Source organism: Manis pentadactyla, chromosome X (assembly GCF_030020395.1).
Source record: "Manis pentadactyla isolate mManPen7 chromosome X, mManPen7.hap1, whole genome shotgun sequence".
Taxonomy (NCBI): domain Eukaryota; kingdom Metazoa; phylum Chordata; class Mammalia; order Pholidota; family Manidae; genus Manis; species Manis pentadactyla.
In genome coordinates, this window is record NC_080038.1 from 1,465,849 (window position 1) to 1,493,463 (window position 27,615).

Genomic DNA, 27,615 nt, shown 5'->3' on the forward strand with positions numbered 1-27,615 from the left:
CGACAAGCTAAATCTTACAGAGAAGAGCCTGGTGGGGTTTTGTTTTTCAGTGAGGACCTGGGAGCAATCAAACAGTGACCACTGGCTGCAAGCTCAGGGTTTTGCTTGTGCACAGGGATTTGCAAGCACATTTGCAAGCCAGATGGTAAAAGTTGGCCATCGTACAGGGACGCATCTTTTAATTAGCATGTTATTTACAAATCATTAGAGAGCCATATGTGATCCCAGCGAATTATTTTCTCAGATCCCATGTGTCTGTACTCTGGGGGAGCTGGTTTAAGAGGCTCTCAGTGTAACTACATCACGGAGTACCCAAGTAGCTCTTACTGTGAACGTCCTTACTGGAAAATTTTAAGTATTTATGTATTTTTTCCCCCCATGGCTGCTATGGCCAATTTCCCGAAACTGGGGGCTTACAACCTCAGGAATCATCCTCCCCAGCTCTGCAGACCAGACGTCTGAGGTCCAGGCGGGGCAGGGCCTCCTCCCTCTGCAGACGCCAGGGGAGGCTCCTTCCTGCCTCTGTCAGCTTCTGGGGCCTCCAAGAAGCCTTGGGAGTGTGGCCGCATCCCTGCCCGTCTCTGCCTCCATCTGCACGTGTCTCCTCTTCTGTGTCTTAGAAGCACACCTGTCACTGCATTAGGGCCACCCTGACCCAGGGGGACCGCATCGTAAGTAGTTATACCTGCAAAGACCCTTTTATAAGGTCACATTCTGAGATTATAGGTAGACATGCATTGTTAGAGGACAGTATTTAAGCAACTACAGACTCTTACCATTTGTAACCAAAAATGAAGCACTCTTGAGATTCTCATCCAAATATACCTGTTATTTATCTGTCACTAGACCCCAGGTCTCCCTGCTTCAGGCTGTAACTTTGCAATATTTTTGGTCCTGAGGGTGCAATCCTTGCCTCCTGCCGATCTCATCATGTCCAACCATCCCTTGTTCTTAGCTGGTGAAAATGCCTTCTGCCATAAAAAGTGTCCCTTGTGTTTCCATCTGATGTGGGTCCCCTAGAGCCCGGACACTCCCCGAACCACCTTTGGTGCTTGTGAATATGTCAGGCTGGTATTAAGCTGACTTCTGCAGCTGTTTTCCATCCTGGGAGAGGATGGTGAGGACCAAGCAGGACAGGCAGGTCCTCTGAATGCATGTCGAGTCCTCCGACACGGACCTTTGTCGTGTCTTTAATCTAATACAGGTCAGTGGGATGGCTTACCTGTTTTTTTTCTTCCAGGTGAGATTGCCTGGAGGTGCATCTAGCAGAGGGTTTCCCCGCACCTAGGCTGCTTCACCACCCCAGGACCAAGGTTCTGTGCCCACACACCGAGGCAGGAAGAGCAAATGAACATGGCTCTAACACCCCTAGTTCCATCTACCTATCCAGTCCACTGATCTCCAACCTGGGGTGATCCTGCACCCCAGGGGACGCTTGGCAGTGCCTGGAGATGTTTTCTCGTTGTCACCACTGGGGAGAGGAGATGCTCCTGGCATCTGGGGGTTGGAGACCAAGGATGCAGTGTACATGATGCCCAGCTCCACAGAGTCATCCAGCCCCAAGTGCGGGTGGAGCTAATGCTCAGAAGCCCTGTGGGACACGCTTCCTATGCGTCTGGGAATTCCCAGTGCCCGTCCGGGCACACAGGAAGGTCTCTCATTCAGCAAACGAGTGAGAAAGTCAGGAAAACCCAGTGTTCTTTACTTTCCGAGGCTGCCCTTCCTTAAGGATCTGGCAGCACTGTCTGATCCTCAGGGCTCCCACACGGGACCCAGGGCCCCACCGTGCCTTCCTGTCAAACAGTGGTCAGAGCCACTGCCCTTGACTCAGTTTCCTTTCCTGTAAACACCTGCAGAGAACAGACTAATTCACATGCAGCAGGTCCAATCAGATTTGCAGCCCCTGTCATTTAAACCCACATTCACTTGATGTGCTTTTTGCCCTTAGGAATATCACCGTTGTCATTGCCTGCTTATTTGGAAAATATCATTTTATTATCAAATGTACATTATCTTGACCTTAGCAATACAGTAAGGCAGTCATGGAAATAACAGGTCTCCGGGCTTTCTTGGGAGGCTCTGCATTCCCTCTGTGGGGTCAAGGTTGAGCTCTCTCCTCCTTCTCCCCCACTACAGCTCTTAAGAGAAACTTCACAACGAAGGAAATCCCATATCCCAGGCTCCCCCACTGTAGGATTTCTGGGAAAGCCATTCTAAGAGTGGTTGCTGAATTCGAGCGAAGGAGGGCGGAATATCTTTTCATTGCATTTCCATGCCAGCTCAAATGTATCCCAGTCTTGTAAAGACCAATAATTTATTACTTTTAATGAGACACAAAGTATTTCTTTTTTTCTCTCTAGTCTCATCGTCTGATTAGAAAGAAAAAAAATATACATATAAAAATCACTATATTAAAAGCAAGGTCCAGGGGGAAAGAATTCCATCATAGAACACGGTAGCTGTCATGTATGAAACTTGTACGTGACAAGAAAAAAGAAAAAAATCAATCCCTCTGATTCTAAGCCCTTACTGGGCAAGCGAGAGTTTTGAAGTGACAAGAAATAACTGGAAAGATGGGTATTCATTCTAGAATGTTCTATGAAAACTGCAGCAGAGTCATTGTGGGAGCCATTGTCACTGGGGTAGCAAGGCACTTTAACGTCTCTGGTGTGTTTCCAGTGACGAACCTGAGGTCTCCCTACATGCTCACGAAAGCACCTGGATGGTACTTGCAAAACAGACATTGCACTTTTTGCACAGGTCCTGTGAAACGGCAGACAGGAGGCGTGCATGGCATCCCGTAAGCCTGAAAGTCCTCCAAGAGGCTGAACCCTCCTTCCCATGTGTGCAAGGCTTCTATTGGCCAGCAAGCATAGGTCAAGTCAACTTGAACTTGAAGCCCAACTGGGGGACCGCTGTGCCCTGTGACACATCCTTTGGGGGATGGACTCTCTGTATGGCCTGCTTTCCCTACAAAGGAAGCTTTGTCCTCATTTCCAGAGCCATGACTGTGGAGGAGGCCATGTTCTTCGGGGGGGGTGTTCAGTAGATGTGGATGTAAGTGGTCTTTGAGTCACTGCCAAGGATGTTTTTGGCGGTGCATTTGTAGAAACCTGCATCTCTCTGCGTGGCTTGCTGGATGGTTAAGGATCCCTGGGGGTGAAGGAATCTGTTTCCGTACAGACGGGCCTGGGCCCCGGCAGTCAGATGCGACTTGTCCGGCAGCTCCCACGTTATCTCAGCTTTGGGGATCGCCGTGGCCATGCAGCTGATCTTCACGGTGGTCCCAAGCCGGGTGTACATGACGGGCGTGGGCTCACTGGTAATCCGGGGTGGGTAAGCGATCACAATAACTGGGAAATTCACGACGGAAGGGCCGTACTTGGTGTCCGCCTTGCACACGTAGGTCCCCCTGTCAAACACCGAGGCATCCCGCACCGTGAGGGTGCCATTTTCCCAAAGCGAAAAGCGTCCGTGTGTGTGTGGGCCCCCCAGAATCAGGCCGCTGGGCAGTGTCCAGGAAACATGTGCCTGCGGTCCCCCTGGAGGGATGCAGTGCAGCTGGAGGGTCTCGCCATTGATGATGGTCACCAAGTTGTGGTATTGGTTGTGAATTTCAGGTTTCAGCCCCACCTTCAGAGACACCAGCCTCTCCGAGTGGCCCGCGGCATTCCGGGCCACACAGCGGTAAGCCCCAGCGTCCATGGATGAGAGCCCGCTGATGTGCAACGTCCCTCCCGCCTTATGGTAGAATCTGTGCAGCTGGTGGCCACTCTGCAGCTCCGTCCCATTCGGAAGGACCCACAGCAGACTGGGCACGGGGGTCCCCACGGCCGAGCAGTTGAGGCTGATGGTGTGTCCGGCCATGGCGGTGATCTTCTCGCTGACCGGGTCGTGGAAGACAGGCTTCTCCACTGGCTCCAAAACCGTGAGCTGGACAATCAGCCTGGCTTCCCCTCCTTCGTTGCGCCCAATGCATGCCAGCTGGATGGAGTCGGTCTTCCTTAGACTCCTGATGTCCAGCGTGCCGTTGCGATGGATAACGATCCGGTTCCCGTAGTATGGGGCTGGCAGGACCACACCCTCAGGAAAGGCCCAGAGGACTCTCGGGGTGGGGATGCCTTCCGCTTGGCAGTCGATGAGCTTCCGACTGCCCCTAGGTGCTATCTCCCGCACGGTGGTGATGGCGTCGGGGTTCCCGTTGATTCTGGGTGGCTGCACATTGACGTGAATCCACACCGTCTTCCTGTCCTCGCCAGCGCTGTTCTTGACCACACAAGTGTAGTTACCGCTGTCTGAGCGCTGGGCTTTCTGGATGAGCAGAGTGCCGTCCTGATATATCTGGTACTTCTCGGAGGAGGTGGGGATGAGCCGGTTGGTGGGAGAAAACCAGGTCACCCTGGGCGTGGGCTCCCCTTTGGCCTCACACGCCACGGTGACCACGTTGCCATAGGGCACCTGCACCACAGAGTACGTCTTGTTGCGGATGGCAGCCGGCTCGGTCACCACCTTGACGCGCACCCTCATCTCATCCTTGCCAACCTGATTTTCAGCAAAGCAGGTGTAATCGCCTTCTTCCCGCATGCCCACCTCATTGAAGTAGAGGGTCCCGTTGTTGAAAACGACAAAGCGTTGAGTGCGTCCACCGCCATCGTCCGACTGCATAAAAGAGTTGACCAGGCTGCCATCTGGGAGACTCCAGGAGATTTCAGGATTGGGAAGCCCGGTGGCCACGCAGTCCACTTTCAGGTCACCCCCGTAGAAGACCCTGTGGTCATTCTCCTCTTTGTGTTCGATCTTGGCCGGTTTCATGACCACGTTCACCTTGAGCACGACGAAGTCATCGCCGACCTTATTCCGGGCCACACACAGGTAGTCCCCCGCATCTTTGTCTGTGACGGATTTCACCACCAGGGTCCCGTTGGCAAACACCTTGATCCTCGTATCAAAGCTGACCGAGAAAAAGAAAAGGAGTAAGATGTCAGTCTCCCAGACGCTCCGCTCTGGTTGTACATCTGTGCAATGAAAATATAATAAAATCCATGTGGTTCTGAGAACGATCAGGGCAGGGTTACATCAGATGGTTTTTGCAGCCTGGAGGAGACCACGTCCAAATGTGGAAATGATACACGTACCTCAAATCACTCCCCGGGTGAGCCTGACCTTTGGCTGGCCTGGCCACTGATTCAAAGATGGGAAAGGCAGGGAAAGACATCAGCTCTGTTAGTGTGGGTGTGTGCGGATCAAATTTTTACATGGCACTTATAGCAGGGATAAAATCAGCCACAGTGAATGAATCTGAGCCGACTTTATAAGGAGGTGGTGTTCTTCCCAAAGAGGATGCTCTAGACATCACATCGACTCTTGACGGTTTTTTGGGATATTGTATTCTGGGCAACAGACAGCCAGGTGGTTATCTGATGGACCACACAGTTGTGTCAATGCTAGAATGGGATTCTTCAGAACTTGGCAATATCGATGTGAAATCTTCTTCCCTAGAATCTGTAACTAAAACTGAATATTCACCAGCTAGCATATCAAGGCTGGAGTTTACTTGTTACGTGCATGGATAACAGTTGGACCTAAGCCCTCACACTCCTATGAGCTCTGGAAGGGTTTTCTGTTTAAAGGGAGCAGCGTGGGAAGGATGATAGAATGACCTTCATTACGCATGTGACATTTTCATAAATATGGGGATGTCCTTGCATGATTCAGAACTAATGTTTTGAAAAACAGGTAAAAAGACTGGGGAGTTTTCTTACCTGAAATGTGTTCAGACAGCCAATGTCAATTACACACCATTCGTAAAGGTGCCATGGTGGGGGGAGGGGCAGGGCTTGAATTATCCTCCTGAAATATTCCCTAAACAGCATGCATTACTCAAGTAGGGTGTCTGGAATGCTATTGTAGATTTAAACAAAAAGGTCTGCCTGTGATCAAACTCAACCAGAGAACCTGATTATAGTTAACAACACTCAGACAATCTGTTGCCTTGCCCATGAGTGAGAATTGAGGCAATGTACATCATTACGTCATTTGACAGGTGTGGACAATGAGTTTTAATGTGTTTTGGAGTGAGACAGGTGACTCCGAAACTTTTTGCAGGAGCACATGGCATACGTTTCAAAACTTCCAATGCAATGATTTTCTGGTTGTGATCAGAGCAATTGAGCAACTCTGAAAAACATAGGTGCCTACACTTCACGGGGCCTTGGGCTTTAACAAATGCAGCTCCCATATCTGTATTTGTTAATAGTCTGCACGTATAAGCAGGGAAAAGATTATTTCTATTATATATCAATTTTATATAGATTATTAGGTATAAAATATCTATTATATAATTATTATGTAACTATTATAAAACAGATTGCATTTATTTTTTTATCTATTATAAATCTCATATGGGTTGTTTTGTTTCATTTTACTAAGCATGTAGTTCATCAGAATTTAGTAATAAGGAAGCCTCAGAGATAATGATTTGTGATTTAAAGGGAAATACTGGCCCGTTTTCATTCTGGAAGGACATTCTTTTATGATCGTGCACTCATCCTTTTGTTGGTCATGCCAACGTCAGCTGAAAACAGTTCTCCCAGCAGGAGGACATCCCATCAGCTGGAAGAACTTTCGCGGGAACATTGGGTATGCTGTATTCTGGGTTGATGGTGCAATGGTCAGTAGGCACTGCCCAGCCATCTAGAGTTGAAATACCAGCTGGGAGGAAATGCCCTTGCCCTTCTCCTGCATTGGAAAGCGACTGAGGATGCCAGGCACAGCTGCGGGTTGAGAACCACCATCTAGGTCCGTACCTCTGGGAGCTGGAAGCGCTGGATTCCAAAATAAACTTGTGGAATTGCAAATGCTGAAATAATGCCCTGAAATGCATTGCTTTGTTTACATCCATTCTATCACGAATGCCGTTTTAGGATTGGAAGCATCTGTGTGTTTTGTGGCTGTTGGGAACATAAGGCAACCTAAATTGTTTTATCTAACGTTACCATTTAAAAGATAGAAAGGTGACCTCCCAGCAAGAGTCATTGGTTCCCTTGTCACTGTGCGGGTGGGAGAGAAGGTAGTGTCCAGCTACTTGTGTGGTGAGATTTCACAGTGAAAAAGGAACGGTCCCCGTCCCCCATCCGGGGGAGCACGCAAGGAGTGTCTGTGGGTATTCACCCCTGACAAGGAGTCACGCCCTGTTCCGCCTGCTCACAGGTGGAGCAGAATGGCCCCAGGACTCCATCCCCAGGGTGCAGAGGGGAGCCAGCCCAGAGGCCCAGTGATGGGTGGCCAGAGGGAGCAGCCACGTACCTGAAGAGTGCATCCATCATCTGCTTGGACGGTAGCCTCCAGAGGATGCGTGGCCAGGGGTCCCCCGAGGCGCTGCAGTCGAGCCTCAGGGTGGCCCCGTACCGCACATTGGTCCTCTGCGGGGAGGCGCCGGTGATGCGCGCGTTGACCGCCGCCCGCCTCACGGTCAGCTGCACTGTCCTCCTTGAGGAGCCCACCATGTTGGTGGCCACACACTCGTAGCGGCCGCTGTCCTTGGGCGCCAGATTCCGGATGTACAGCGTCCCATTGGGGAAGACGAACAAGTTCCCGTTGATGAACTGCGAAGGGCGGATCTGGGTGCCGTCTGCGGTCACCCAGCGCACACTGGGCACGGGTGCAGCCTTGGCGGTGCAGTGGATATGAATGCTCAGCCCCGGGGGCAGCGAGATGTTCTCCAGCTTCTCCTGGTGGATGACCGGGGGCAGCGCCGCCACGTGCAGGCGGATGGCCAGGCTGTCCGCCCCGGCGGTGTTGCTGGCCACGCACTTGTACACGCCTCTGTCTGCGAAGGATGCCTCTTTGATGGACAGGGTCCGGTTTTCGTGCAGCGTGACCCTGCCCTCCACGGCGGACACGGTCTGCCACACCCTCCTGTCGGGGAAGATCCAGGATATTTGGGGAGCTGGGGTCCCCTGGGCCAGACACTCCATCAAAATCGTGTCCCCCAGGTAGACGGTGACATCCTGGTAGTGGGAGGCCAGGATTTGGGGCTGCCGCACAGTGACAGACAGCAAGACCACCATCCTGTCCACGCCGTGCAAGTTTTTGGCCACGCACATGTACCGGCCATGGTCCTGGACGTGTACGTTTCGGATGACGAAGGTGCCATTCTTGAGAACTTCGAACCGTTCTGCTCGGGTGTTGGGGGTCATAAGAGCACCTGCAAATCAAAAACAGGGATAAAAAACATCAAGACACACATAAACACACCTTTTCATTAAGGACCAGGAGGGAGCCGAGCTGTCCTCTGCATCCGAAATAGCAAAAGCAAACACCGGTGCCAACTCCAGCAGGCAAAGGACAGAATGTTTAGTTTTGCTGTTCTCTTTGACTCTTACACCAGAAATGCAGCATCAGATTGCACATGTCCCCTTCTAGCAAAGGGCAGCCCGCCTGGGTTCCCCAGACGATTGCAGAGGCGGCCCCAGGCTGGCCGCCTCAGGTTGGCTGGGCTGGAAGACACCCCAGGCTTGCAGCCACTACCCACCTTTTCTGCACAGGGTCCTGAATCCTCCATGATTTTGGAATGGACCACGTGCTTGGGGGTCTGTATTGGTCAAGTGTTTTTCATGCTTTGATATACTGGGGTCTTGCTGACCTTGGAGGGAAGCCTCCCCACTCAGGGCTACTAATTCCTAGACATAGCAAACGACTGCTTTCAGATGGAATCCAGACAATGCAGAGCCCAAGCCCGCCACCTGCCTCGTGGGCTGTCACACTCCAGGCCACCATCCACCTGCCCTCATCTCTCCAGGGCCAGAGGCCAGACAGTGAGAGACGCCCCTACACCGCAGAGCCCACCCAGATCATTCAAGCAGGCCAGTCCTACATCTGTGCTCCACGCCTCGCCTGTGCCTTCCTGCAGAAGCCACAATAAAGACTTTTGTCCACAATTCCCCCTCCTTCTCTGCCTCCTACGGACTGCGGTGTTTCCCTGTGTGGCCCCGCGTGGTGTGTATGTCCCCTCCTCTCAGAACAGTAACAGACTCTCTCAGATGGCAGTCATCTCCTGATCTGTTGGCCTCGCCATTCTGAATGATAACATTCCTATATGCAAAATCTGGAAAGCCCTGAGTTTTGGTCCTCCCTTGGTCTCTGATGCTGTGGGGTTTCCTGAGTTGTGGGGGAATCATTGAGCGCTGACAGTCGTCTGCCGTAGCCAGCAATAGGAGCTGGTTCCTGGCAGTGCACAAGAATGTGCGTGGATGTCTGGTGACATGATGGTCCAGGGATGTCTGAGCCGGTCCAAGGGATGAAGACCCCAAGGATTAATACCGATATCCCTGCAATGGGACGCCTTACAAAGGCACAATCCTTTTAGCATGAGAAGCTCCCGGTGTTTTCCATTTGCTACTTGGAGCAAAATGCCTTACTAAGTCACTGCACACAAGCCTACATGGTCATACGCTGAGCTCATCAAAGACATTGGCGATTTCCCCACGCCCAGAGCCTCTGCTAACCTTTGGGACACTTCCAGTGTTTGTGAGATAACCCTGAATGAAGAATGCAGGGCTTGCTCAAGTCCTGTTAGCATAAAGCACGCCTGGATGAGCAAAATAAAGACCAATCCTCAAAACACCTTAGGTCCGGACCCAGGCCCAACTGATGCAGCCCGGTTGGGAGAGAAGAAATCGTGTTGCCCTTCAGACCAAACAGATGGTTGCCTTGATGAAGCTAAGCACTCTTTGGGGATCACAGGATCCCAAGAATGGAATGTTGTATAGACCATTTGTTGCTGGGGACTGAATTGTGTCCCCCCCAAAATGCATATGAAGCCCTCACCCCAGGACCTCAGAATGGGGCTGTATTTGGAAAGGATCTTTAAAGAGGGGATCAAGGTAAAAATGAGGTCATGGGGTGAGCCCTGATCCCTTAGGACTGGTGTCATTTTAAGAAGAGGGGATTGGGGCACAGATATGCACAGAGGGATGACCCCGTGAGGACACAGGGAGAGGACGGCATCCACACGCCCAGGAGGGAGGCTCTGGAGAATGACCCCAGCCCACACCTGGCCCTCCTGGAGTCCAGCCTTCGGGACAGGGAGGCAATAATGTCCGTCGTTGAAGCCACCTTGTCCGTGGTGCTTTGTTATGGTGGCACCAGGAAATGAATACATCGGTATTTTTTAGGTGTAAATCAAAGCAAAACGTGGCAAGGTCAGACCAAGCCATATATAGCTTTGCAAGCCAATATCAGGACAAGGGGAATCTCACCCCCACTGCGCCCCCACGTGGGTGCCCTGAACCTCACTGGGAGAAGGCAAGAGACTCCTTTGTGAGAAATTCCTAAGCTTAGTTACTCCCTAGCCAAAGAACCTATTATGTGTTTCTCCAGCCCCATTAAATCTCACATGCATCCCAGTTGCTGACTTCCTGTCCCTGTAAAGGAATATCCTTGTATGCAGGTTCTCGGGTGACCCTTCCGTCTTGTCAACCTGTCCTTTGCCCAAAGTCTGCGGTTCTTCCTGGGGTGGGGTGTGGGGTGGCACAGGCTGAAGTAACATCCTACACAAGCCCCAGTTAAAACGCAGGTCCTGAAGCACCCCCTACCTGTGGAAACCTTCGTCCAGGTAATGAGAGGCTTCGGTTTCCCCGTAGCCTCACATGGGAACACGGCATCTGTCTCTGCAATGACAGACACGGTCTGAGGCAGTTTGCTGATGATCTGTGGCTTTTCCCCAAGCGTCCAGAACTTGGAGGCTGGGGCACCTCCGGCAGAGAAGAGCTTTGAGCTGCTCTGAGGGAAGTTTCTGGAGGGCTGGACAGATGGCACAAAGGCCAGGGAGCTCTGGGTGGAGTGGACCACAGGCTTGTGGTGCAAGGCTCTGGAGGGTGGTGCCGCCGTCCGGGGAGGCTGCGCTAACGGAGGGGCAGGGGGTCCGAAGTCCACGTGGATGACGCTCTGAGAATGTAGCCTATTGTAGGGGCCTGGGTTGAGGTTTCTCTCTCTCATCACGGGGGCAGGAGAGGTAGGTATGGGAGGCTTTGCAGTAACCCCCAAATGCGGGAAAGAAAGCGTCGGGTTCAAAAAGAAAGGGAATCTTCCATTGGGATAATGAGGGACTGTTGAACTTGGACGCTTGCCCAAAGGGTCTCTTAGATCTGGGATGTTGTTATTTCCAAAAGCTTTGAAATTGCTGTTCAGTTGGTCAGTTCCCTGCTTGGGAAATTTTGCAGGAACACTGGGTTTGAACCGGTGCCGTGGCACAACAGGAGTCGTACTTGGGAATCTTGGACTCTTAAAGGGCTTGTTCTCTGGCAAGACCCTTGAAGGATATGCAGTTACTTCTGGTTTGTTGGTCAAGGGAGGAGGGGGCTGGGAAGTTGCAAGATGTCTAACGGAGCTTTGTGTGGCCACGGACGCTGGGATGGGTCTGGCAGGAAGTCTGCCTGGAGAAGGAAGCACTTGGAGCCTCCCATCCTGGTGGGGGTGACTCTCTGGGTCACGTGCAAGACTGTTTTTGGTCCTTGCATCCAATGCTTCCCGTCCCAACTCCTGCTTTGCAGTGAAGTTAAATTCGCCGTGGTTGGGCAAGGGAGTGGATAATTCATTTGGCCTCAACACACTTTGAGTCGGTTCGTGAGTCTCCAGGGGTGTTTTGGTTTCTGACGTCCCCACGTACTTGTAGAAGACATTTTCCTTGGAATATGCCCACGTGGAAGATGCCCTTGAAATAAGAGAGATGGGCGGTGTGGCGGTTTGTGCTAAAGTCACAGGAGCCGTGGGAAGGAATTCAGTCACTGGCCCCTCGGAGGAGGCAGGAATAGGGACATGATTCTGGGGCCCTGGGGCACCTGGGGTGATCTCATGATGTCCCTGACCCCTCACGGTGGTTTCCACCTGACTCGGAGGCGACTCTACTTTTACACTCAGCACAGTAGTAGAAGCTACACCTTCTTCCTGCGGAAATAACGTCGAGGCTACAACAGGTGAAAACTCGGAGGGAAAATCCGGATCCGGCGACTCAGTCCATAAAAACGGTGAGTCTATAAGGGTTTGCAAAGACGCGGTGCCAGGTGTGTCTGTCTGCAACTTCCCCCATGCGGCTGCCTTTGAGACATTCCAGCTCGGAGCTCCTGCAAAGCCAGAAGAAGCTGATTCCTCCTTAAATTTTCCCACCGTGGACACTTCAGAGCCAGAAGGGGATGCAGCGTTAATGTCTGAGTCGCCAGGGGCTGAAGCATCGGTTTTGTAATCATTGATGCTTGTCATGTCGTATTTCTTGGTTTCCTTCTCTTCAGATACAGGCTTCTGTGTCACTGGCGTTGTGTCTTGGAGCTCATAGGGAGATAGATGTATGTTTGCAGAGGTTGGCATATCCTCTTCCACTCTGGTTGTCTCACGTGGGTCCCCAGTCCTCAGAGGAATGGGTGTCGATAAACGTACAGTTTCTGAACTAGGAGGAATAACACTTTCCTGTCCGTAAAAGCTGGGCTTAGGTGCGGAAGCAGGAGAGCTCCCTGGAGAAGGCATAAAGTGATGTTTATTTGGCCTCTTCCTGTGCTTCCTTCGTGGGGTTCCCTTGGTTACCAGCTCTGCCTGCTTGACCCTTTCCAACTGTTTGGGGAACCCGACTGTGCTGTGGACCCAAGATGCAGGAACCAGCGAACCCTCCCCTTGGTGTGCAGTCTGTGCTTCAGGTACTTGTGATAATGGAGTAGAAAAATTGTCCGATGGGGCCAAAGTGGTGAGTGGGGCTTCTTTATGGCGGTGTCGGAATCTGTGGGGGCGCAACCTCTTCCTGCCGTTGGGTCTCTTCCGAGGAGGGGGTGCGGTCGGCCCCGAAACAGAAGCGGCCTTTTGAGTTGCCATCGTCACTGCTTCTGTGGTGGCATCCTTGTCCAGGAAGGTGCCAGGGGTGGATTCCCAGGGTCGCTGAATGGGGGTGACGGTATTCACCGCTCGCAGGGCAGAGTCAAGCACAGTGGTGGATTCCGCGTCCGTCCCCTGACTCTCTGGACGTCTGGACTCTGTGGCGTCTCTTGCCAGCATGTCTCCTTCCTGTAGCATCTGAGAATCCTCATCTGTGCCCGCTTGCACCAACAGGTTGCCTTGAGTGCTGAAACCACCATTGGCAAGCTGGGTGTGCTCTATTTCACCTTGTGCGTGTGCTTTTGTGGGGACCTCTGGCTCTCTGAAAGTGGGGTCTCCATGTGGCTCAGATGTCCTGGAGTCATATACCCACAGAATGGAGGTGAGAGGCAAGTGTGTGGAAGTCACTTCTTGCATTTTATCTTCTTTGCCTTGTGGATGAGTCTGCACCTCTGGGTAGGAATATGGCACTGCCTCAGAGGCAGCCAGTGGAGACCCATACCCCTTTGATGTAGGCTCTGGCATGGATTCAGCATCTACTGTAGACCAGCCCTTGGGGGCTGTGTGTTCATTCATCGGCTCTTTGTAGACTGTGTCTAGGGTCCATACGGTAGAATATTCATAGGGCACAGATGTCCGGGTAGTGGCCTTAGCCCGTGTTGAGTCAACATCAGTGGGCGTTGCATCCTGGGTCTTCTCAGAAAACTCACCCTCAATAAATTCTTCCCGAGGTGTGTTCATCCCTTTGGGTTCAGCAAGCATCACCCCACTATGACCGTGTTCAGGATCCAACCTGATTGCGGACACAGCACTGGAAGCGTGGTCATCCTCAGCGAATAGGGACATATCTGCTGAGGATTCGTCGGCACTGGTGGTGGTCTGCACAGGTGATATTGATGGGGGAGGGTCAGCAGGCAGCAGGGGTCTCCCTTGAAGCCCCCCTGAGGAGGGAGTGGTGGTTTCAATGACCTGCGGCACTTCTGTGGCCTTGGGGACATTTTTCCCACGTACTCTGGCTAAAATATCTGCCCAGCGCTCGGGATTAATCTGTTTGTTTGCCATATTGATCCTTCTTCGGGACTCAAACACTCTGCGACCCTCTGCGATGTTTGTCTCTGGCTCTTTCTCAGAACCCTTCCACGGTTTCAGTTTTCTTCGCCCCGTCTTGGTTTTCTTCGTGACGGCATCGCCCTTCGTTTTGACGAACACCTCTTGGTCCTTTGGATGCAGAGCTGTCCTGGAAGTGTCTTCACCTCCTATGCCTGAGCCCCCGTCATCCTCCGCGACATCTTCTTTGGCTCTGGAAAGAGTCTTCCCACCCGAGTGTCTGCCTCTTTTTGATGACCTGCCAGATCCTTTCTTGCTCACTGCGACCTCCACGGTAAAATGATCTTCCCCTTGCTGGTTGACGGCCACACATCGATAGTAACCGCTGTCACTGACTTGGACCTTTGGGATGGAAAGCGTTCCATTGGCCAACATGTATGCATGCGATATGTTGGCCAGATCATTAATTATCCTGTTATTTGGAAGAATCCAGCTCAGCTGGGCTTCGGGGATGGCCAGGGCATCGCAAGGCAACATCACAGAGTCGCCTGGGTTCTTACGAATCGTCACTGTGTGCCTTTCAGGTGGTTGAGTGGCGGGTGGCTGCACCAGGACCCTGTACGCCATTCGGTCCATTTCATCCCTCACCTGAGCGATGCACTGATACAAACCCGAATCCGCCTGCTCTGTCGATTTGATCCTCAGCCAGCCGCTAGTGAGGATGGAGAACTTGCCTTCCTGGTCTTCCATGGGTGCTTTTAAGACAGAGCCGCCTGGGAGCACCCAGAAGATGGATGGACTCTCAGAAGCCCTCACGTTGCAGCTCAGATGGCATGGGCTCCCTTCCAAGACAGTCTGAGCCCTCTTCACAGCTTCACCTGGCTCGATCATCACCCAGCTTCTGCTCCGAGACCGCTGGGCATCTTCGGTGGGCATTGACAGGCAATACTGGGAGTGGTAGGAGAGTAGCACGTTTTTGGGGGTGCTCTGACGCCGGTCCAGTTGGATATCTATGGTCGGCTGCATGACCCATCCTGGCTGGGTGAGAACACGGGCTCTGACGCCTGTGTAGTACAGAGCATCATGGTCAGGATCTTGCCTGTACTGGTAGCCGACGTGGGGGTCTTTGCCGACCGCGTGTTCTCGGCGCAGCCTAACAGGCACCTCGCTGTAATACGCAATCAGTTTCCACAGCTTTTCATAGTTTTCTCGAGTCATTGGACAGTCCAAGTTCAAGGCGATTGTTGCATTGATATCAATCTGTGGAGGATCCGTTTGATTCAAGTGAATTTTGTACACATCCCTCGGCTTCTTGATGGTGCAAGCCAAGTCCACCGCGTTTCCATGCTCGTCTGTCATATTCAAAGACATGTTCCAGGGGGCGGACTGGAATCCCTCCGGAGAGAGCAGGCTGGCATCGTCCTCCTCACGTTCCTGGTCCTCTTCGTTCCCCCTGCTCTTGTTCTGTCTCAGAGGAGACTCTATGGAAGGCTTGACACAGGTGACGTTCCTCAGCTTGTGAATCTCTTGTTTGTACAACTTCTTGGGACTGGAGCACAGGGCGCACAGCTGACCCCCTTCATAGGCTTTGTCCTTCTTACACTTCAGAACCCCTAAGACAAACAGACACGCAGGCTGTAAGTGAATGAACCAAAGGGCGGCATGCCTGGCACACGGCCAGAATATAAAAAAACCTTTGCATTTTTTTATCAACTGGTGCATTTCAATAATGATATTGCACCTCTCACCCGGCCTCTGTGACTTCACTTGATGACCTTCAATCAGTTTAGCCCAGTGTATGGTAACTAACCAGGACTGAAATGACTGGACGAGGAATAATGAGTCCTTTTTTAAAAAATGTATTTTCAGGTTAAAAGAAGCAATGACTCTCTTTGCACACACTGCACAATTCACCTTCTAGGAAGGTCCAGGAGGATCTATATACATAATTGCAACCCATGAAAATATTTCCAAGTTAGAGGATGCACTTTAGCCATGTATCACATCTACCTTTCCTAATTATTTTATTCTTGGGGTAAATTTTTAACTTAAGGCAGCGTTTAGCCCGTGGATTCACATTCTACTCTTTGCTTCCTGGACATCAAATCCTCCAGAAGTTTCTCTTTCTTCTCCGGCCACCCCTCTGTCTCTCTCACTGCTTCCTTCTTCTCTGTCCAGCTCATTAGTGACAGAAGGTTCCTTGCTTGACTCCAGCCCACCCCTTCCTGCTCTGCCCACTGGAGAGGCCTCGCCCACACGCATGGATTCAATTACCAACCATTCGGCAGTGATGACTCCCATATGTACTTCTAAGCAGTCCAAACACATCCTTAGGAGCTGACACTCAATTCCTGCTTGACATGCCTATTTCCATGTCACAAGGCCGCCTCAAACTGACATCCGCAGACCCAAATTATGTTTTCTTCCTGCCCCAAACCCAGGGACCTTTGCTCTATCAGTTAGTGGGGCCATAGCATCTCCCACTGAGGAAAATGGAAACAGAGGATGCTTTCTGATGGACCTCTTAGCATCTGCCCACTTTTTACCACACCTCCCTGGGAACAGAGCAAACTGCCATCATCTATGACATGGCATATGATAAAACTGCAGACTGGTTTCACTATATTTTCTTTTGCCTCCCTGAGCAGTTTTCTAGGTGGCTTGCAGATGAAGCACCTCAAAATGCAAACAGGATCGTTTCCCATATGTCTCCCAACACACATACACAAATATACAGCTGCACCATATACACACAGAGACACATATGTATGCACACACATAGACATGCACACACAGGGCATACACAAGTATCTTCAGACTGGCCGAGATGGCGCTCTGCCCGGGGAAACCTCCATGGTGCCACTTCTACAGTGTAGCGTTTGTGCTGCGAAATGATATCCAAATGGATTTTCAGCTCTGTTTGCACCCAGTGAGGTTCGGGGACTAGTCACTCATGAAAGATGAATGGAGGTGACATGTGTCTTTTCTTGTTAAGACGATTAAGAAGTGGGTGTGCCTCTGTGTTTTTGCCCACCCATTGCCTGATTAAGTAAATGTGATGTCAGATTTAAGGCTGAGCCTCAGAGGAACGCCACCTGGCAACTGAAAGCGCTCCCATCGAATTGTGGCACGAGGTGTGTGTGCAGGAAGGTTTTTGATGGGCACAGGCTGGGAGACTAAGTAGAGGCTAGCGAAAGTGTTCAGAGGAGGTGACCTTTTAGCAGAGATCCGAATGTTGATGAGAAGCCCATTCCTTGAACATCTGGCAGAAAGGTTTTCTCAGCAGGAGGAAGATCAAGTCCAATAACACTGAGTTGGGAGTAAGTTGAGAAGGTGTGAGGCTCAAAAAGGAGAGCTGTGTGGCTGGAAGTGGGTGAGGAAGGGGAGTGTGCAATCAGCCCGTTGCAGGAGGGTGCATTGAGGTGCAAGCAATGGCACGAACTGCTGGTAAAGAGTGTGTGTTTTATCCTGGAAGCAATGGAAAATCAGGGCAGATTAATGTGGCAGGATCAGATGCTCACTCTGAAAATGTGTGGTGACAACTGGTCCATGAGGAGTTGCTGAAAGGGGGCCACCAGGGCTGTGGGGACATCTGCTCTACTCTGCTGCACAAAGAAAGGAGCTCAAACCCAGGCTGGTGGCCATGAGGATGGAGATGAGCCGAGAGCCCCAGAGGGACCTGAGGATGGTTTTCAAGATGGGGTTTAGGGAAGGGGGGAAATAAAGAAAAAAATTCATTCCCTATTTTAAATCGAAATCCACTTTCTGGCTACTTCTTTGCATCAGTCTCGGTTTTTATTCTCTGCATGTGTAGAAAGATGTTCTACATCTCTCTCCTCCATTCATAAGAGAATAATGTGATGGCCACCCCACCCCCCTGCAGCCTTTTCTTTTCCAAGAACCTTTGGACGCTTCCTCATAGGAACTGGATGCACAGAAAATCCCACACGTATCTTTAGCCCAAGGTACAACAGAGCATGTCCCCCGTCCATTTACGACCAGTATCGTGAACGATACATAGCTGATTGAATGAGCACCCCTTAACAATCTACCAACAGACTCATGCATCTGAATTGTGGGGAATGAGAATATCCACGCTGTAAACATTTCACGTGTAGGTTTCCTGCCTTACAGATGTGGTGGTGCCGTTTCCCCAACATGAGACAAATCCAGGAGGGGACATTGGAGAATTCAGTGTCTGCAGAAAGGTAAGCAGTGAGCAGGCAGGAGTCACGGTGTCTGTCCACTCTTCTTACCTTTGGATTTTGCGTCCCATTCCAGAAACCATGCCATGTCACAGTCACAGGACCATGGGTTCCCGTGCAGGTAAAGGTTCTCCAGTAGCGGCATGTTCTGAAGCATACCCGTGGGGAGCGTTCTTATCATGTTCTCTGCTAAGTAGAGGTGCCTTAGGGTGGACAGTCTGAAATAATCCAGAAACGTGAATGTGGAGAACGTGCTGGGGTGCAGCTGGTGAAGCATGTTGCCTTCCAAATGGAGGAGCCGGAGGGCCGTCAGGCCGTGGAAAGCCTGGGGGTGGATGAACTCTATCTTGTTGTGGTCCATGTGCAGCCTCAGTAGGTTCCAGAGCCCCTGCAGGGTCTGTCCTGTGATCACACGCAGCTTGTTATAGCTGAACTTGAAAACCTACAAAGATGGGGGGAGGGTGGAAAAGCCTGTTTGTAATTCAGAAAGCTGTAACCAGGAACAGAAAGCAGAAGAGCAGGAAAGTAATGGCACAAAGCTTGCTTGTTAACATAAAAAAAAAAAAAGGCAAATTTGTTAAGCATTAGGGAGCATGATATCATTTCCCTATTCATTAATGGTTATCGAAGCTGCAATTACTAATGTGCCTATGTGCCTCTGTTTACCTGTAGAGAGCTGAGGTCTCTCAAAGCCCCATCAGGGATGCGGGGAATGTCGTTGCCGTGGACCATCAGAAGCTCCAACTTCGTCAGTCCGGCGAACGAGGTTTCTGACAGAGCCTGTATACTGTTGAACCTACAAAAATAAGTATATAAACAATCGGGATAAAGAGAAGTGAATCCTTAAGTCCCACTGGGGAAAAGATTCCCTTGCTTGCCTAGGAACAACTTTGCAAAATGTGGATTCTCAGGTGGTCTTGGTGTCATTCCCAAAGTATATGCATCTCTGTCTCGGTCCGTGTCCATTTCTAGGGTCAAAAAGAAGCTGACATATTTTATGAGCCTTCATTCAAGAAAGGAATTATTCACTGGGTATTTTGACTAGGAATAGGCTAGTGTAGTTGGTAGCAATTTAGGGAAACAAGTAGGATTTAGAATTGTAAAGGGAGCTGGTCCAATTGCCCCTCGTAAGCTGGGGCGGTGGTAATGAAGGATGCGCGCCGGTGTCCAGCATGCGCACAAACTACAGGAAGCATCGGACATTGTCTTGCATATGGTGACAGGCAGCAGACATTGCTCCTGGCAGCAGACCAGATAAAACCGCTGATTTCACAAGGATATGGGGCCCGACGGGTTATCTAAATTATCGACAAACATTCTGATGTGTTTTGTTTTTTGTTTTTTGCAGAAGCATTGATAAAGATGCTTCCCTGACGGGTTTGGAGACTCGCTAGTATGTTGTTCCTGACACTACGGAGTCCCAGTGTCCATGGGGAGAATGGGTTATGAGATGAATGGAGACCCCTGTCGTTGGCTTCACTGGAGGGCAGTGAAGCAGGTTCTGCTAGATATGATGCATCGACCCTGACATTATTGGTCACTTCTCCTTATCACCTAAATAAAAGGAAATAGGCCAGTTGAGAAGGCAGGGGACACGTGTACTGCTGAATGCAACAAAGGCTAGCCGTGTCCACATTCCCATCAACACATACGTGCTTCAACACAGACCCCTATTTTGATTTCAGTAGCTGGATAATTACTCATCTAAGAGACCCCATCAGGAGCCATGTTTCTGCTCTAAACTCTGAGTGTAAGAAACATAATGTCCAACAGCAAAACCACTCACCTTGCTTTAACCTCTCCAAATATGTACTCTCCTTGTTGCCTCATTTTTGAAGACCAATTTATGCAAAGAAAACATCAGATGGAATGAAACGTATCTCATGAGGATATCGCTATAGGGAGGCAGCATGATCGGTGATTAAAAATCACCAGGGTTCCTGTTTATCACTGGATTCTGGTTCATGGACAGGCAGAGAGTTTTCCTCTTCCAGATTATACAGTGCTCCCCACTGTTCCTCTTACATGCTTTGCACCAGGGACATGTCGGCTCAGCTCTGCTCTCATCAGCAGTGTGAGACTTAAAATACTAAAAAGAACTGACCTAGGGAAGAAATCCTGATTGGAGGATTCAGCAGAGAAGAAATCAAGTCAAAGCGCCCTACACACAGCGAGACTTTTTTCCCTGGCAAATCAAAGGAGCCCAGAGGGAGAAGAGGATTCCTACCTATAAGGCAAAGAGCAGCCAGTGTAGACACCTAACACATACTCCTTCATGGACACTCGGAGTCTTGAGAGATTTTGGGGTGTCACAACTGGGTGGGGGTGTGTTAGTGGCTTCTAGTGAGGAGAGGATGGGGTGGTGCTGACCATGTTTAGGATGGTCTTACCACAAAGAATGATTCAGCCCCAAATATCAAGCAAGGTTTGGAAACTGCCTTATCATGACAGACTCTGTCTGTTGGTCTGTTTGCTTATATCATCTATCTATCCATCTATCTATCTATCTATCTATCTATCTATCTATCTATCTATCTATCTATCTGTCTGTCTACCATCTATCTATCTATATCTATGTATGTATGTATGTATGTATGTATCTATCATCTATCTATATCTATCTATCTATCTATCTACATCTGTCTATATCATCTATCTATCATCTATCTATATCTATCTATCTATCTACATCTGTCTATATCATCTATCTATCTATTTATCTATATCTATCTATCTATCTACATCTGTCTATATCATCTATCATCTATCTATCTATCTATCTATCTATCTATATCTATCTATATATATCATCTATCTATCATTTATCTATCTATCATCTATCTATCTATCTACATCTGTCTATATCATCTATCATCTATCTATCTATATCTATCTATCTATCAATCATCTATCTATCATCTATCTATCTATCTATCATCTATCTATCTATATCTATCATCTATCTATCTATCTATCTATCTATCTATCTATCATCTATCTATATCTATCTATCTATCTATCATTTTTCTATCTATCTATCTATCTATCTATCTATCTATCTATCTATGTATCTATCTATCTATCAGCTATCTATCTATCTATCATCTATCTATATATATCATCTATCTAACATTTATCTATCTATCTATCTATCTACATCTGTCTATATCATCTATCTATCTATCTATCTATCTATCTATCTATCATCTATCAGGAAGAGATAAGAACGGTGGTCAACATCTTGCAGTTAACAGGCAGCCGGCACAACAGGGAATCACCCTGTCCAAGATGGAAATGGTGTCCCACAGGCCCATTGCACTGAGGTGGAAGGACTGCACCCCCACCCACGAGGGGGCCGTCTCTGAGTTGATGTGGTACCCCATTTGTGTATCACTGGTTAGGAGTGTGCAGGAAACCCGCATGGGATGAGAGCACGCAACAGAATCGACAGCAACCTGTCACCCTGTCCCCATTTCTGGGAGCCTGAGGTTTGTCTGGAAACAGTACGTGTGAGGGAAAATGGGGTCAGGTGAGGTAGGTGGAGGTGGCAGGCACGGGGCCATCTAGGAACTGGGAGGGACCTGGGAAGGACACGCTCCAGGTTGTACAGGAAGCCACTGGACGGTTTAAGAAAGGGGGTGATAATCAAGTAGGTTATGTGTTAACGTGGCAGTGATCCTTTCTGTGGAGAATGGGTCAGAGATGGAACCAGAGGGGAAGTAGGAGACCAGGTGACTCCCAAGGAGGGACGCTGGTGTCCATGGTCAAGGTGGGGGCAGTGGAGGTAAAGGGATGTGGGAAGTTTCCAGACGTGCTCAGAGGAAGAGTCAGCAGGCCTTGCGGAGTGATGGAGGTGTGAATAAGGAAAACAGGGGAGGGTGGACTGTGTCAGTGAGGATGGGGGAAGGCTGGGGGGACAGGTGCAGGAGAAACCATTCAGTTGCATTTGCCTGGAGTTCAGGACTGGGATAAACACCCAAAATATGCCCATTCAGGAGACGGTGGCCAACAGACTAGTGGAGTAAAGTAAACCGACCTGTCGTAAATAAGATGATCCGAGAGGACCCCAGTGGTAAGGAACAGTAGAGAGGCCAGAAGGAGGAGGAGGCAGGTGTTGAGAGAGAGGAGGTAAGGGTCTAGGGGGTCCATCTCTAAAGTGGGTCAGAGAGAGTCTGACTTGTCAGCATGATTTAGTCCAAGGGTTTGCTATGTTCAACTGCTGTTTCTTCTCTAGTCTTTGTTGCTGAAAATTCTCACTTCCAACCTGACCTCCAGTTACAATAGCAGGTGTCAAGGTGGAGAAGGGAAACAGAGGGATGTGGGTGGGTACAGAGCAACACCCTGTCGGGGCTTCCTCGACACCTGCATTCATCCCTCCAAAGTCCGGCATGGGGTGGGGGTCGGGGGGGTGCATATCAGCTTAGGAACCTGTATTTCTGTATCCTCTTCTTGGTATTTGTTTTGAGGAAGCACCAGTGAGCTACCTGTGCAACTGTTAGTGCCAGAGCTATGAATCAGGAGATTGTTTTCTGGGACAAACGTCCAGGGGACCACCTGAATGCCAAGTGGAGGCACCATCTTCTTTCCTCTCAGGACCCGACCCTTTTTGCATCCAGCCGATAAGCAGCAGAGAGAAAGGGAAATGAGGTCCAGGAGATCGAATGACCAAGACGAAGCCCAGTTCCACAACTTACCAGCCACTTGTAGATTGGCAGCAATGGGATCGCTTAACCAACTTGGCGAAATGTTTTCTTTCATACCAGAAATACATATAAAGCTGCTTTAGAGCTGCCACGGGGTATTCCAAAGCAAAATTTAAAATATAAACTAGGCCTTTGGGAAGTTCAGAAAGATGTCATGAAAACTAGTGTTGTAAGCAAAAGGGGGGGGAAAAAAGTCTTTAAAGCTCACACATCAGACACGAAGTGGATGATTTGTCTACTCAGAAATATTTTGGGAAGTAATTTTGGAAAATACTGTCCATATTGGAATCAATCGCTCTTTCTCTCAATGCTGACAGAAAGCCCTAAAACCATCCGTGTGGGAATGAAAGGTTTCGTTATTGCTTGGCCAACAATCACCCATTCTTTGAAGTTTTATACTCTTTCCAGACGGCTACAAAGAAAAATCATACCCCAAGTTGTTCTCTCTGTACTAGACATCTGTCTCGTTTTCTTATTTTCCTCAACAAAATGCAGGAAGCCGTTCTCATTACCTGCTTTGACACTGATTTTCAAACACAGTGTGCTATATAAGAGTGACTTAAAAGGTGTCACCCTCACTCATGCTGCAAATTAAGCCAGAAGAGAGGAAATGTATAGTGGCGCTTCACTAAGTCATTCCTTGGTTGTTGTTTTTTTCTTTTAATATTACACAGAGCCATCTCAAAATACTATAGGCATCTGTAGGAAAAGGAAGCAACTCAGTATCTTTGTTTTATTCTAATGGCCAAGCTTTTAGGACACCATAGGGTCATTGCCTTCAATCTTAGTTGTTTAAAATGAAATCACCAGAAACTTTATCCTAAGAGAGGTGAGTTCAGGTCCACGCTTATAAAATACTTCACTGTAAAGACGGGCAGCGGAAAAACATCCCAGAATCTGTAAATGAGATGTAAACAGCTAGGCAAGTCCATGGGCGTTCCCCATGTCTACAGCCATCACACTGTTCAGACTTTGTGGAAAGAGGCAGGCGGCCTCTCTCTCCAGCCCCATTTCCAGCCTGAGAGCCAAGACCCTCAACGTGGGCAAGAGGTGGAGCAGAAAACAGTTCCCCTGAACTACCTCATTCCCACACTTTCTTAGGGGGCTCGACAAAGGCCTGTCCGACAGAACCCCAAGCTCGGTGGCCTGCCAAGGTTTCATCCCAGGCTAGCGGGACAATAAAATAAAAGTGGTTCCTGCAGGAGCAAGGCCTAGAAGAGGCACTTTGCACAACAGGAGGAAACAAGAAGGAAGAGAAATCACAGCTATGCCCCATTTTCTGGTGCACAGCTCCTGTACCCAGATTCAAATCAGCTCTGACTTCTCTTCTTTTTCTACCTCTCTCCCATTAGGCAAGGGGTGTACCATCATAAATCGTTTAAGACTGTAAAAAGGAAACTGGTTGATTCATTAACATTCTCTCTTCTGGCAAAGCCAAATTGTTTTCCCTACTGAACTATCATCCCTGCTTGGCGTTTTCCAATAGTCAAATCATGAGGTTTCCCAAGATTTTATTGAGAAAATGATTTAATGGCTCTTGCCCTAGACATTTTATGTTATGATTTCATCATCCCATTGTCTTGGGCTACGACTGGACTTTATAAATGCAAGAATTTCTTTAAACTCTGTACTCTGCCATCTCAAGGCACATTTACAAAGATTTGTTTGTTGACTGAGGTTTGGCCATTTCCTTTTATTAAGATGACCCCTCCCTCCATAATTATCCTTCAAACGCTAAATTATTTTGCTGTTTCTAGATTGCAGAAAGTAGCTGATACATTTTGTGAAAGAAGTCCAAATGACTTTTTACTATTGATATTGTAAATGTGTACTTATAATTTACAGCAACTAACATGTGTGCACCTAAGGCATTTATGTGCATAAAACAAGAATTTTAAATGTACAAATTATACTGAAGTGCTCCATTAAACTGCCTCTTAAAAGCATACTAATGTTTTAAATAGGCAAAATCTGAAAGAACCCTGTTTCCTCAAAGTCACAGATGACATAAAATGTCAGAGATGCCCACTTATTCTTTTTATCAGTTTTCATAGTTTCTAATATTTTACTATTAATGTTTTAATAGTTTAACAGCCTACTTGAGCACTGTTCCTACATTTATGTGTATGTCATTTACATTCCCATCTACGATACAGTAAAGCATTGTTATCAAGGGAAATTTGATGATTTTGTTACCAAGGAAGTTTGTTCGGGTTTGTTTTGCTATTAAACCTCTGACAGAAGTTGCCGTCCACGGTTAAATTTGGATAATGGCCCCAAAGGGCTGCATTTAGCATAGTTAAAACCCCTCAGCCGCACTCTGCCCACATGGACATCCATAATGCATGGCGGAGCGACCCCTAAAGGCATCTCCATTTGCGGTTCCGTAAACGCACAGCGTGACACGAACACCGAATAAACAGGCCAGCGAGGAGGCTGGAAATGTTCAATAAGAATGCGGTACAAACCCCAGATTGATTCTTTCCACATGTTTAGAAATCCCAGCAGGCACAGAAGCCAAGGAGCGAAACGTGCAGTGGACCTCGCTGGGAACGTAGCAGGCGCAAGGGTGCGGACAGGCGAGCGCAGGTCGTGGGTGTCCCCAGAGCAGAATCAGCACCACGGACAGGGCCCGCCAGGGTGTCCACGTGGGCATCTTGTCGGGGGCGCTGTCGCTGGACACCTGTGTGGGACCACAAGACGAGATGCTCTTACCCTCGGCACTTCTCCTGACCCGCATCTTTTAGCTGAACTGTGCATGATAGTTTGAAGCTTCCCAAGACATCAGTTGACCTACTTTAGGCACACAAAATAGTGGAGTCCGGATACTTGGGTGTTTTAATTTTCGGCCATCAACTTACATAGTTCCTATTGAGCATAATCTTATTTCCTGACTTTGGTACTTAATTGGAAATTATGCGGTGTGCAAAGGTATGGAATATACATGCACGTTTGCCTATCTATCTATCTGTATCTATCTATCTATCTATCTATCTATCTATCTATCTATCTATCTATCTATCTATCTATCATCTATCTATCTATCATCTATAGGGAGAGAGACAGAAAGGTACAATAATATGTCCATAATAATAAAGTAATTAATTAAAAAGTCATTGTTAGGGGTCTGCCTCCGACGTCCATCAGATATTGCCCATCTTTGTACACAAAACTTCTCCAGAAGTTTCATTGCTATTAGGGGGGTGACCTACTTCCAGTGACATCCCTTCAAGTTTTTAATGACCTTTTTCTCAAAGCACTTCACTAAAAAGAAAAGCTCGCCATGCTACGAGGGGGCACTCTCCATAATTTTTTTCTTGGATTATTAGCCAAAGAGATGCGATGGGGCAGAATCCTTGTTTATCTGGGAGGAATGTTCCAGGAAACCTCTGTAAAATGTCCCATTAGATAAAGAGGATAAGGGATTGCCTGACGAAATGGATTTAGGGGGGGAAGGTCCATGAGATCACACACACACACACACACACACACACACACACTCAGGTGTTTCAAATCCTGGGTCCATCGGCTACCTCCTGAGCGTGTCACTGATTTTCTTCCCCATGCATTGGCCCTCCTTCACCTTCCCATTTTTGTGTCACCTCTTGAAGGAAGTTTATTAGTGCAAAGAACGCGCCCGTCCTCGCGCCCCTGCTCTGAGCAAGCGCTGTGCTGATAAGCAGCGCTTGACCCTCTCCCACCGGGTGGGAGCCTCCCCAAATCCCAATTTTCCAAGCTTTATAAGACCCCAAAGGAGACGTCCAATGAGCCCGTGTGCGCCTCGCCTTCCAGCCGCCCACAAAGAGCTGACTGTGCAGGCAGCTTGGCAGCGGCGAGTTCGGGCCCCACCTCGGCGCCCTGGAACGCGGGGGCTGTGCAGCTGCGCGGCCAGCAGATTCCGCGCCAGCGCCCCGGAGCCCGGCCTGCGCGCGGCACCGTCCCCGCGCCTCTGCCCTTCGCCAGCGGGCCGGCCTGGCGCCGTGGTGCCCCCGGCCTGCTCCCCCGCCGAGGCTCCCCGTCCCGCGCTGCAGCAAGCGGGGAACCCCAGTCGTGGGGGCGGCCAAGGAACCGCTCTGAGCCTGCAGGGCCGAGCCCAGGAAGCCAGGCGGGGGCGCCCAGGACCCGCGGGGCCGCGCGCTCCGCCCTGCGCGTTCTGGCCGGCTTCCCGTGCCCGTCCGGACGCGCCCGGCCCGGGGCACGGGAAGTACCTGCTCGAGTTGCCGCGCGCGCGGCCGGGACGCCAGGGCCGTGTCTCCCGGGCAGGGACTTGTCCACCCCCGGTGCAGCCCAGCGCCCGCGGGCCGGGGGCCTCCCCTTTGCAGGGCAGGTCGGGCGGGGAGACGCTCGGGGCCGGCGCAGGGGCTCTGGAGCAGGCCCGGGGCTTTGCGCACCGGCGCAGGGGGCCTCGGGGTCCCCCTGGGGTCCCGCTGACGGCTCCCTGGAAACCGGGGGCGCGGGGGTGCGGACAAGGGGTCATTCGACGTGCCCGGGCGCCCTGCACGCAGACTCCGTCAGCCGCCCCCCTGCACGGCCGCTGGTCCCCCGCCCCTTCTGACAGGGCCCCCCGCAACTCAGCCCTCCGCGGCCCTGGCCCTGGCCGCCCCACCCCTGGACATTGACCCGGTGTCCTCGCCCCTTGCAGACGGAACCCTCAGGGTCTCACCTGTCCTTCCGAAGCCGCGGCGCACGGCAGCGTGGCGCCCGGGGCATCCACGGGGCCGGGGCGCGCGAGTCACCGCCGGGGGTCCTCCGGGGCCATCATGCGCTTCCCGGGCCGGGGGCGAGGCAGCACGGCTTCCCAG

General features: G+C 50.1%; 1 protein-coding gene across 1 annotated transcript; it reads right to left on the reverse strand.

Moving 5' to 3' along the window:
- Positions 1-1,973: 1,973 nt before the first annotated feature.
- LOC130681750 (matrix-remodeling-associated protein 5-like) lies at positions 1,974-27,615 on the reverse strand. Its single transcript, XM_057495273.1, has 7 exons — positions 27,477-27,615; positions 25,282-25,496; positions 18,777-18,906; positions 18,162-18,552; positions 10,596-15,518; positions 7,306-8,206; positions 1,974-4,951 (listed from the first exon to the last, which is right to left on the reverse strand). The coding sequence occupies exons 2-7, from the start codon at positions 25,467-25,469 to the stop codon at positions 3,043-3,045; spliced, it is 8,442 nt and encodes a 2,813-aa protein (XP_057351256.1). The 5' UTR covers positions 25,470-25,496; positions 27,477-27,615; the 3' UTR covers positions 1,974-3,042.

Coding starts and splice junctions, on each gene's coding strand:
- LOC130681750 (XM_057495273.1), bottom strand. CDS start 25,469: ATGCCCACGTGGACACCCTGGCGGGCCCTGTCCGTGGTGCTGATTCTG. Junction 18,907..25,281: donor GTGGAAAGAATCAATCTGGG/GTTTGTACCGCA, acceptor TTATTTTTGTAG/GTTCAACAGTATACAGGCTC. Junction 18,553..18,776: donor GAGACCTCAGCTCTCTACAG/GTAAACAGAGGC, acceptor CCATCTTTGTAG/GTTTTCAAGTTCAGCTATAA.